This window comes from Benincasa hispida, chromosome 11 (genome assembly GCF_027475165.1).
Source record: "Benincasa hispida cultivar pf3 chromosome 11, pf3_genome.v1.1, whole genome shotgun sequence".
NCBI lineage: Eukaryota > Viridiplantae > Streptophyta > Magnoliopsida > Cucurbitales > Cucurbitaceae > Benincasa > Benincasa hispida.
In genome coordinates, this window is record NC_143488.1 from 82,126,608 (window position 1) to 82,137,326 (window position 10,719).

Consider the following 10,719-nt stretch of genomic DNA (forward strand, 5'->3'; position numbering starts at 1 on the left):
CCTGACCCAATTAAACACAATATTAGTTAATTTTCAACCCTTTTTTAAATTAAATTGCCAACCTACACTAAAAAAAATGCCAATTCATTCCATTAATTGTTGTACTCCAGAATTAAAAAATAAAAAATAAAAAATTTACTCTATCATTTCCATTAATTCATTAATCATCCAACAAATTTCTCACATTTTTCACCTTTCACTTAGATTAGGAAAATTGTGATATATAGCTAAAGAAAACTAGGTAATGAAAAATGAGAATTAATAATATGTTTGTAAAAATATCTAGCAAGATTTTGGTGGAGAGTGAAGAGATTTATGTTCATTTATGCCTCTCATGTATATATTTATTCTATAATCAAATAGTTGTTAAATGATAAATTTTGAACTAACACGTTATTTCTCAAATTAATGGCAAAATTATAAATGATCAAACTTGAAACTAATCAAAAGCCGACAAGTACCTCAAATTGAAATTGAAGATAAAAATTGGAGGATTTTAATAATGCCACGAGCCTTCGTCATGGTTTTGGATTGAATAAATTTTTTTAATTCAATTGAGTTATAAAGTCTAATTGAGCCCAAAAATAGGTTTTTTTTTTTGGTCAAAAAACCAACCAAACCCAAAAGCTAATTAATTGGGTTCAAGGGCCATCCAAGCTCAATCACACATTGACTCATGAAAACTCTATAAATAGAAGAATTCTTCTTCATCTAAGGGATCCATAAATTTAAGGCTCCAATGAAAACTTTTGAGCGAATTCATCCAACCATTAAAACTTCTTAAATTCTTGAAGATCGAATGACACTTAAAAATTGAAGCCCTTTGAAAGATATAAATATTCTTTCAAGATTTCAACTTAAAAAATATTCATGAATCATGTTTCTCTAAAAAAAAACCTCACGTAAACAGCAATCTCAACTGATTTTTTTTTTTTAAAAAAAGATATTGTTTTGGATTCCTAAGTTAGGAGAGGAGTGTGAAATGAGTAATTCCAAATTTGGTAGAAGGTTAGGGTAGAGCAAGTTCTGTTGAGTTGTGGTGCGTGATGCCCAAACACGTTTGCCTTAAGTTAGAATGCTCCTAATACAACTTGTATTTAAAGACTCAATAGATTTGCAAGATTTATACTGCAATTCCCACCAAATATCGCATTTCACTATGTTCTACATCAAATCAGGAGCAGAAATATCTGTTATCGAGAGTCATTGTAAATAATACGATAAGAATGCTATGCTCTTGCACGCCGGGGACGAGGTGGGGGCAGGGGAAATTGTTTGTTGAAGTAAAGAAGAAAAAAAGGATGTAGATGTATGAAAAAGTTTGTTCATGTGTCTAGATCATACACTCACAAAGACTCCCAAAAGGTACTTTTTGAAAGAGCAATGGTACAAAATATAATCTTGAAGGTGATCCAATTTCGACAAAGGGAAGTGGGCTGTCGGCCCACAGATCCAATTAATGTCGGCAACAACAAACTTAGCCACCAAATAAGTCAAACCTTTTGGATTTGGTTGTTGAATTGCGATTAATTAGCTTTTGAGTGGGGATTAGGGTTTTTATATCTCTTCTCTAACCATCCAACCACTTTGAGTTTTTATTCCTCATATTACATTCACAACTCATTTACAAACCATTTTTTATTTTTGTTTTTCAAATTTTGTGTACAATTACGAATATAGTCACCAATAGGATAAACCATTTAAGATAAGGAGTATGAAGAATGAAAGACTTTCGCTCCTCCAGAGCCTTCTACGTAAGGGCATTTTGATTATGATGAACATTAGAAAACGAGACAACTCCCAAATCACAACCCCAATCTTTCATCGCATCTATAAAGAAAGAGACTTCATAAATATCTACTGCCTCGTCATTCAACAAATGAACAGTCTAGAAACAATCAGACTCCACTAATAGATTCGAAAGATCTAAGAAATTTTGTTGAATTTGAATCATACTTGTGTATTCAGAAATCAAAACTAAGAATCAAGGGCAAAAAATGGAAATGTCACTCAAGTCATGGTTAGAGAGATGAAAATGTCAGATGTTTTTAGATAGATTTCAATGATATTTGCTTCAAGAAAAATAGATCATAGTTTAGGAAAACATTGGTGGTGTGTTAAAAAAAGTTTCGATAAGTCAAATAAAGAAACTAATCATAGTAGTAAGAATTCGTAGAAATAACAAATTATATAAATGAAAGATATACATCTAGTATCCTTTTCTTCATTGAAATTCAAATTATTATTTTTGTTAGATGTTAGAACATGATTCACATTATATGACATTAGTGATTTTCGAATTGAGATTATAGGAAATTGGCCTTCAATTAGATTAGTTGATGGTTTTTTTATATTTAACAAGAGTTCTAATTTTTTGCAATGGAATATTTTTTTGTTTGTTTAAATAACTCATAAAATCAGCCCAAATTCAGTGGATTTTGAGAATATCATATAGCATCTTGTAAATGTTTGACCTTGAAACTTGGTCCTTTTTTTTTTCTTTATAAAATGAGTTGGTGGTTAGGGGAAAAAAATGTCAACTTGACTTCCTTTCTTTATTGATAATAGAATTTTGAAAGTTTCAATACCTTTTAATTTCTTTTACTAGCCTTTCTAAGTCAAACAATACCTAAAATAATCCATCAATTTTGAATCTCATGTCTTTGAGTCTATTTTGGTAAAAACAAATACGAGTATAGCTCAACTATTTTAAATTTGTATAATTAATATTAAAGTCTCATCTTCGATCTCATAATGTCAAAAATAAATTAATAAATAAAATCAACTGTTTGAAGGGTTTTTTTAAAAAAAAAAAAAAAAAAAATTACATCATTTGCTCATCATCTTTTAGGTTTGGGTTTATTTTGTTATTGAATTTTCTAAAAAATATATAATATAAGTAATTAAATTTTCAATCCGAGTATTCAATAGATCCCTGAGTTTTCTACTTCATGTCTTAATAAATTTTTGGCCTATTTGACATTTTTTCCTATATTTATGAACCCATGAAACAAAAAATTTAGAATTCATATCATTAAACCTAAAATTCTATTTTACATTTAATATGCTACTTAATTTTAAAATAATTGAATATTTTAAGAACTTATTAGATATAAAATTGAAAGTATAGAGATATATCAGACACAAAAATAGAAAGTTTAAGGACATAATAGACACTTTTTAAAGTTTAGAGACCTACTTAATATAACGTTGAAAGTTTAACCACTAAACTTGAAATTTAACCTATTTCAAATTTTAAGTTTTTAAATATTTTATCTTAATTATTAATTTTTAATATTTCCAATATTTCTTTCTACTTTTTATTTTTTTATTTTTTGAAAAATGAAACCCATTTAACCTAAATTCTGAAAACAACTTTTAATTGTTTAATTTAAGAATGTGGATAATTAATTTACTTCCATATAATCATTGATTTATATAATTGATAATTAGGATAAATATTGATTAAGATAATTATAGTAATTATTAATTTGACATGTGTTAAATGTCTTGAATAGTCAAAAGGGCATGTATGAGTTTTTCTTGTAAAGTAATTATTTATTTCAATAAAATATTTGTGTTTTTTCCTTCTTTTTTCAAAGGAAATATTTGGATTTTTAAAATAGCCAATACCATAGTAACGCGGGAATGGTTTATTTACTATAAAAGAAATGTACCGTTTATGCATAGATAACAATACAACAAACCAGCAGTTTTTAAAAGAGTTGTTTTCAAATATAAGAAAATAAGTTAATTTATTAATAAATATAGCATAATGACATTGTCTATCAATATCAATGAATTGTTTTCAAATATAGGAAAGTGAGCTAATTTGTTAATAAATATAGCAAAATGACATTATCTATCTGTCGGTACAAATCGCTAATAGACAGTGACATTTTGCTATATTTAAAAATATTTCCAGTAGTTTTACCATTTAAAATAATTACATGTTTAAATCCTATAATCAATAAAGAGAATTTTTTACCGATAGAAAAAATGTCAAACTATTTTCAAAAATAGCAAAAAAAAAAAAAAATACTAGTAGACGACTTATATCAACTCTATTAATGATAGACTTGTATCAGTTTCTATCACTAATAGACACTGATAGACTTCTATCAGTTTTTATCACTGATAAACACTACTGATAGACACTAATAAACTTCTATCAACGTCTATTTGTGATAGATATTAATAACAATGTCTATTACAGCTATCTAAAAGCAACAAAATTTTCAATAACAATGTCTAGTATATGTATCACAAACTATCTTTAAAAAAAAAAAAAAAAAAAACTACCAACAACTCGTAACAACAAAATGATTATCTATTGATAGGCAACTGATAGTAGTATATCATTGTATATCACTTGATAGACTACTATTAGTATCTGTCTGTGATAGATAGTGATAACAGTGTCTATCACCACTATCTAAAAACAATAAAATTTTCATATTCAATAACAACATCTAATGTATAATCGATGGCAACAAAATTATGAACAAAATCATTATCTATTGATAGACCAATGATAACATTATATCACTATTTATTACTGATAGACAGTGACAGACAACTATCAGTGTCTATTTGTGATAGAATGATAGATAATTACAATATGTCTATGATTATCATTCTAATTACTATTTTGGGACTAGTACAAAACTACCCAAACTACTATCATTTAGTATATAATTTGGTTTTTCATTATCTATCATTGTCATTCTACTTAACATTTTTGAACTAATGAAGAAGAAAAAGAAGAGGGGGAGGAGGAGAAAGAGGAGGAGAAGAAGAAAATAATTAAAATTTATTATCTCTTGTAAATATTTATCTTTTATCTTTTTATTTTTGAAAATCCCCATCAATAAATTGGTGACTCAATAAACATCTAGTATGATTTTTGAAATAGTGAAAAAGTGATGTTTTTTAAGAGGATAATTCTAAAAACACTTTTAAAAAAAAATGTGTTTCTAATACTAATTTTGTAAGAAGTGCTTCCCTCAAAACCATTAAATTTAAATGCCATTTGAAATCCACTCTCAATTATGGTAGCCTTTCATTATTTTTTAAAAATGAAAATAATAAGGATGTAAACTATCTAAAATATGAGGAAAAAGATATATTTTTCTTTAGGGAAGGGCAACTTAGGAAAAATATTGTGCTCTCATTTTTCACATTTAAATATATAGGCTATAAGAGACGAGGAAGGCATGTGGGTTGATAGAATCTATTCAGATAGGGTATAAGGAGAGAGAGAGAGAGAGAAAGAGAGAATTGCTTGCAAAATTTGAAATCTTAGAAAATTATTAAAAAAAAAAATGAAGAAAAAAAGGGGGGGGGGGTAATGCTTTTTGAGGTGTGTGGCAAAGGATAAGAACAAACATACATATGGAAACCCTTATCTTCTGCAAATATTAATTGGAACCAAAGCAAATCAAAACCCCCTTTTCCCTTCCCCACTACTCCAATGGATTAACTCATCACCACATACTCTCTCATACCTAAACCCAAATACATTATCCATCATCCCTTTTCTTTTTTTACTTTTATCTTTGATCAGAAAGTTAGAGATTCAAATCACTATTCGAAGTTGATAGTATATAGTTTTATTCCAATTGAATTATACTTATACCTAGACTAAGGATTAGATGTGAGGTTTGATGGGGAAAAAGTGGATGGGAGGTAAAGGGTTGACTAATAATAAGATGGATTTGAAAAGAGAAATGAAAGAGGTAAAAAAGAGAAACCTAGGCTTTTCTCATGGTTGTTACCTACCACTTTCAAAGAAAGTGCAAAACCCTTTTGTCTTCTTGTGTTGGGAGAGATCTTAGCTGTTGATCCAAGAGAGCAAGAAAATTCCTTAAATGGGAAACATTTGCTAACTATCCAACTTCGTCTCACCTTCCTAACTACCTTTTTTAATGATGAATTTGTGTATTTCACCAAAAGTAAAATATGTCAAAGAACCATCCACAGCCTTTCCATGGTTTTATGAAAACATTCATTTCATGTTTTTGTTTAAGAAACGTATCTCGAAGACAAGAAACGAGAAATGAGAGACCGCAATCGTCAGCTTTAGAACAAAAAGAACAGCATTTGAATGATTCATTGGCTATCATTCCATGAGAACAAAAGCTAAAAATTGTGAGTACAATTATTGCCATTCATATGAAGTGGTATACAGATTACTTTATACTGTTTATGGGACTGCACCTGGTTTTTGTGCAAATTATCTTACATTATCATTTATCTCATAGTATGGAAGGAAGCCTTCCTTGAATGTAAGAAAGAAGGGGGAAACTGTCTATAAGAAGTAGTCACTGGTCAGTGAAGTGAAGAGGATTCAAATGAGGGGTTCTATACAGTCATTATGTAAGAGATAACCAACCAAGTCAAAACTCCCAGAACAACCACTGATAAAGCTATATAACCTGCCTCCCAAATTCCATTAGAAATTCTCTATACTTGAAAATGTACTTAAAGTAGGAAATGGGTTTTTTTTTTTAAATTCCAACTCTCCTTTGAATCGGAATCCCCTTCTCTGGCACGACAGACTGAAACCAAGTTTTTTGTTGTTTACCTTCAAGCGAGTCAGTCAAGACACTGTTTGCCAGGGAGCTTTAGCATGATCTTCCACCTGATTCTGGATGGAAGTCACCTGGACAGTATGCTGGAAGCATCAGTTTCTACCTTATTATTGACGATCCTAACGACGCCCATTTGCCCAATTCCGGTTGTAGCCTCCAGATTTTAGGTGTGGATTTCTGTGGCCAAGTCCTTGCTTGGGAAGATCGTGTAATTCCATAACCTGTATCGTACGCTGCTTCTTGGCTGTTGAATAAACACCACGAATCAGAATTTTTGAGAACTTTTATAGTTATAATCCACAAGTTTACCGAATGCAATTAAGAAAGCTCTCATTTGGATGTACTAAGAAAATTGTCAAACTCGAACATATTTAGCTAAAGTTGATTTGATCGATTGATAAACCTTTTATACTGCCTATGAAATTGGTATCAGAATTGATAAAAGTAAGGATGGGAAAATAAAGCAAATACCATTTTCAGCTTGTTGGTAACTCTCTTGGAGTTTCCTCTTTGTAGCTTCTAGTTTCACTTGAACTGCAACCTCATCCGAGCACTTGTAGTTCTGGTGAACACAAATTTTAAAAAAATCAGGTAAAAATACAAATGTCAAACCGAATTACTGACGATATGGATGTACTTACGACTTGCTGATTCCTCTTTGGGATTGTAGGTTTATCCAATTTGCGCTGGAACTTCTCATGGTTGTCCTTCTGTTCTGTGCTTAGCTTCTGTGGCCTCAAAAGCCCAGAATTTGTATTTGAGGATGGCCTATTTGGCTTCACAACTTGTTCCTTCATTTGGGTCATATTTTCCTTAGCAAGCACATTGACCTCTAGAGCGGTTTGTTGGTTACTCCTTACAGGGTTTTGATTGCCATTTGATGTTTTTCTCACATTATTGCGGTTCTTGACGAAGTCACCACTATTTCGAGGATCTGAAACAACATATATCCCAATTCGTAATCATGAATCTAAGAAATGGGAAGCTTAAGTGATTAAGAAAGGCATAGGATATTGCATAATGAACTCACTTCCATCATCGTCCATGCCATCAAAGAACTTCACCAAAGAAGGGAACAGAACGGAAAGTAAAATGCAGTTGATTAGAACCGACGCAGCTTAAAGCAGATAACTTTTCTTCAGAATAAACAACCCAATACAACAAGAAAATAGAGACATACTTGTGAGAGCTCCATAGATGTGGGCTGAGTGGTAAAAAATGCAGCTTCATCTAAAGGAGGAGAGGGAAGCCCTTCTTCTTCTTCATAATTATCTTCTTCTTTTACCGAAGCAGACTTGTTTTTTGAATCTGGTGTGACCTCTGCACCTTTTTGTCAACATAAACAAAAGCATTTCTATATAAAGAACTCGCGAAAATGGGCATAAAATCATAGATGCACGCGTAGTGAACAAACTCTACCTTGAACAGCAGCTGTAGCCTTCACCCACTCGTCCACCATTTCTTTCCACTCCCTGCCACCCATAAAGTAGATCTTTTACTCTCAAACAAAGTAAAGCAACAACAAGCAGTAAGAAGAATCTTGAAAATGATATCTTCTTTATCTACTAGCATTAGATGAATAATGAATGCAAACATTATCAAAGACCAGGTTCTTATTCGATGAGAAATTTCAGAAGATAAGACATGGCAGATGGGGAACTCTCTCAGTGAACAAGTAGTTGAAAATACACGGATGAGCTAGAAAAGCTCTTCATCCACTCAATAAACAAAATGATGGACACCTAATGGTCGAAAGTGATTATTCTTTGTTGATCCTACGGAGCAAGCCATACATAGAACTCAAACAAAAGAGAGAACAAATCCATAAGATCTACAGAACTTTGGAGGCAAAGCAGCAGCAGACAAATGTATACAAATCCAAAAGAAGCATATTGAAGGTGCCATAAGGAGAGTCGACAGAAAATTTACTTTGGGCATTCATCAAATATCATCTATACTTAATGAACTTTGAAGGAAATATTTAGTACATGATAAGAACTCGAGCAAGATGGCGGATGTGCTTTGATCCATGCTTTCGAAGACCATTAACAGCTTTGCCAATCTCAGTCGCCTGATAAAGGGGGAAAAAACCTCAAAACTTAAGTCCAGATTTTATTTAGAAACTAGAACAACCAACAAAAACAAAGTCCCCTCAAAAAATGCAAGAGCGAACAAAACAATTCAAATCACCTGCAGAGTATCAACTGATAAAGCCATCAATTCAAGTCTTCTAAGTGATTCAAACAACACTGAATCAGACTGCACAAGAACACACAAAACAGAACAATGATTATCATGAGAGACAAAAAAGACATCCCAGAAAATGAAAACAGTCAAAGCAATCGTTACCTCTTCTTCAAAATTATTCAGAATCTCTTTGATCCTCAAAACCTCTCCAACAATCTGAGATTCTTGTTCAATTTCATCAGTCAATGCTTCAGCTTCACCAAAGCTAAAATTACTAACCCGGTTACAATTCATCTCCCCTATATCATCTCTACTACTATAAACCTTGCTCTCTTTGCTCCCACCAGCCTCAAACTCACACCCATCTCCGGCGAAATCGCTTTTGAAACCCGTTTCACCGTCATCGCCGTCGATGTCTCCGGCCACCGCCAGCTCCACTCGGTCGCAACCCAAACAACGAGTCAATCGGCAAGAGAACAACTGCTCCGCAATTCGATCTCTCCTCAACCTGAACTCCTTAGGACAATCGGAAGCCGCCACCAAGATTGCGTAATCGATTATGCCAAAAATATCCGAATTCGCATTCCGGAAGTAATTCCTCCAGGAATCCAGCGACCCAGACTTGGCAGCCATGAACGGAATCTGGAGAAACTAACCTCGATCAAACACAGATGAAATTCAAACGAAATACTCAGAATCGAAGTGGGAATTCCATCGCCTTGGGGAAACAAAAACCTAAATATGAAGAAAACGCAAGCAATTGGGGTTGAACCCAGTTGATTAAAGGTGGGTTTTGAAAGAAATCAACAGCCAAAACAGAAAACCCCCCCTATCTAACACTAATCCAGCACCACAAGAATCCGATTCCCAGAAAAAATCGTTTGCAACAAACCCATTAACAGTCGGAGTTTCATCCGTTCATAGGCAGAAAATGAGTTGGTTAATGTGTGTAGAGTAAGTCTTGGTGCTCGATTTCGTTTGAAAATTGAGGATCGGATCAAGAACAGAAAACGGTATTGATCAAAACCCAAGTTGTGGTTTGTGGGATTGTTCAAAAATCTGGGAATGGAAGTAACAGAGGAAGGAACTTGGTTGCTTTTCTTCAATCCCGGAAAAGCTCCGGGATTTCCTGGGGGAAGAAATATCGGGAATATGGGAAATGGAAAGAGAGGAGAATAGAAGAGAAAAAGAAAGAGAAGAGAAAATAAGAACAAGAATTCAATCTTTCAATCTCTCTATCTATTTTTCAATGGAAGAAATAAGAATGGAAATGGGGGAAATGGGTTTTCTTTTGTTTGGGTTCTCTCTCTAGAAATGAAGAGATTAGAATCAAACTGGGTGCTGCATAAAGGGCACAGAGAATTTGGGCTATACTCAAAACCAAAACTCCTCCCTTCAACATTCACAAATATGTTCTTTCTTCCTTTTTTGGCACCAAATCCACAAAACCTCTCTCCTCTCTCTCTTCTTCTCTCAAGCTACTATTTTTTTTATATTATAAAATATCTATTTTTTTATTTTTTTTAATTCAATATCTCAAATATTGAGTAGGGTAGATGCTAAAGAGATTTTAACGTCAAAGGTTGGATTTTTTATTTGTGGAAGAAACACTAGAATAAAATCATGAATAACTTTCTAAATATTTACCATTAAAATACTATCTTTTAAGCACTTAAAAAGTCATTTCAAATCAACTCTAATTAAAAGTACCTTGTTAAAAAAAATAGGAGGTTAAGAATTAGTTCACTATCTGAGAGTGGAAGTCGTTAGAAATCAATTCATTCAATTAAAATGGGATAGAATAAAAATATATTTTTAAATTAATAAATAAATATTTTTACACTATTGAAGTAAGTAAAAGTATTTATTATTTTGTTGCTTACTACAAATCATCTCTTATATCAATAAAAATTTATTGATATATAAAAATATTGGTGAA

The 10,719-nt window shown here is 32.1% G+C and overlaps 1 protein-coding gene across 1 annotated transcript; it reads right to left on the bottom strand.

Annotated features, from left to right (window-relative positions):
- Window positions 1-6,142: 6,142 nt before the first annotated feature.
- Window positions 6,143-10,394, bottom strand: LOC120091120 (Transcription elongation factor (TFIIS) family protein). Its single transcript, XM_039048974.2, has 9 exons — window positions 8,943-10,394; window positions 8,784-8,852; window positions 8,582-8,664; window positions 8,013-8,065; window positions 7,774-7,919; window positions 7,624-7,651; window positions 7,235-7,527; window positions 7,065-7,155; window positions 6,143-6,837 (listed from the first exon to the last, which is right to left on the bottom strand). The coding sequence occupies exons 1-9, from the start codon at window positions 9,411-9,413 to the stop codon at window positions 6,713-6,715; spliced, it is 1,359 nt and encodes a 452-aa protein (XP_038904902.1). The 5' UTR covers window positions 9,414-10,394; the 3' UTR covers window positions 6,143-6,712.
- Between the last annotated feature and the right edge of the window lie 325 nt (window positions 10,395-10,719).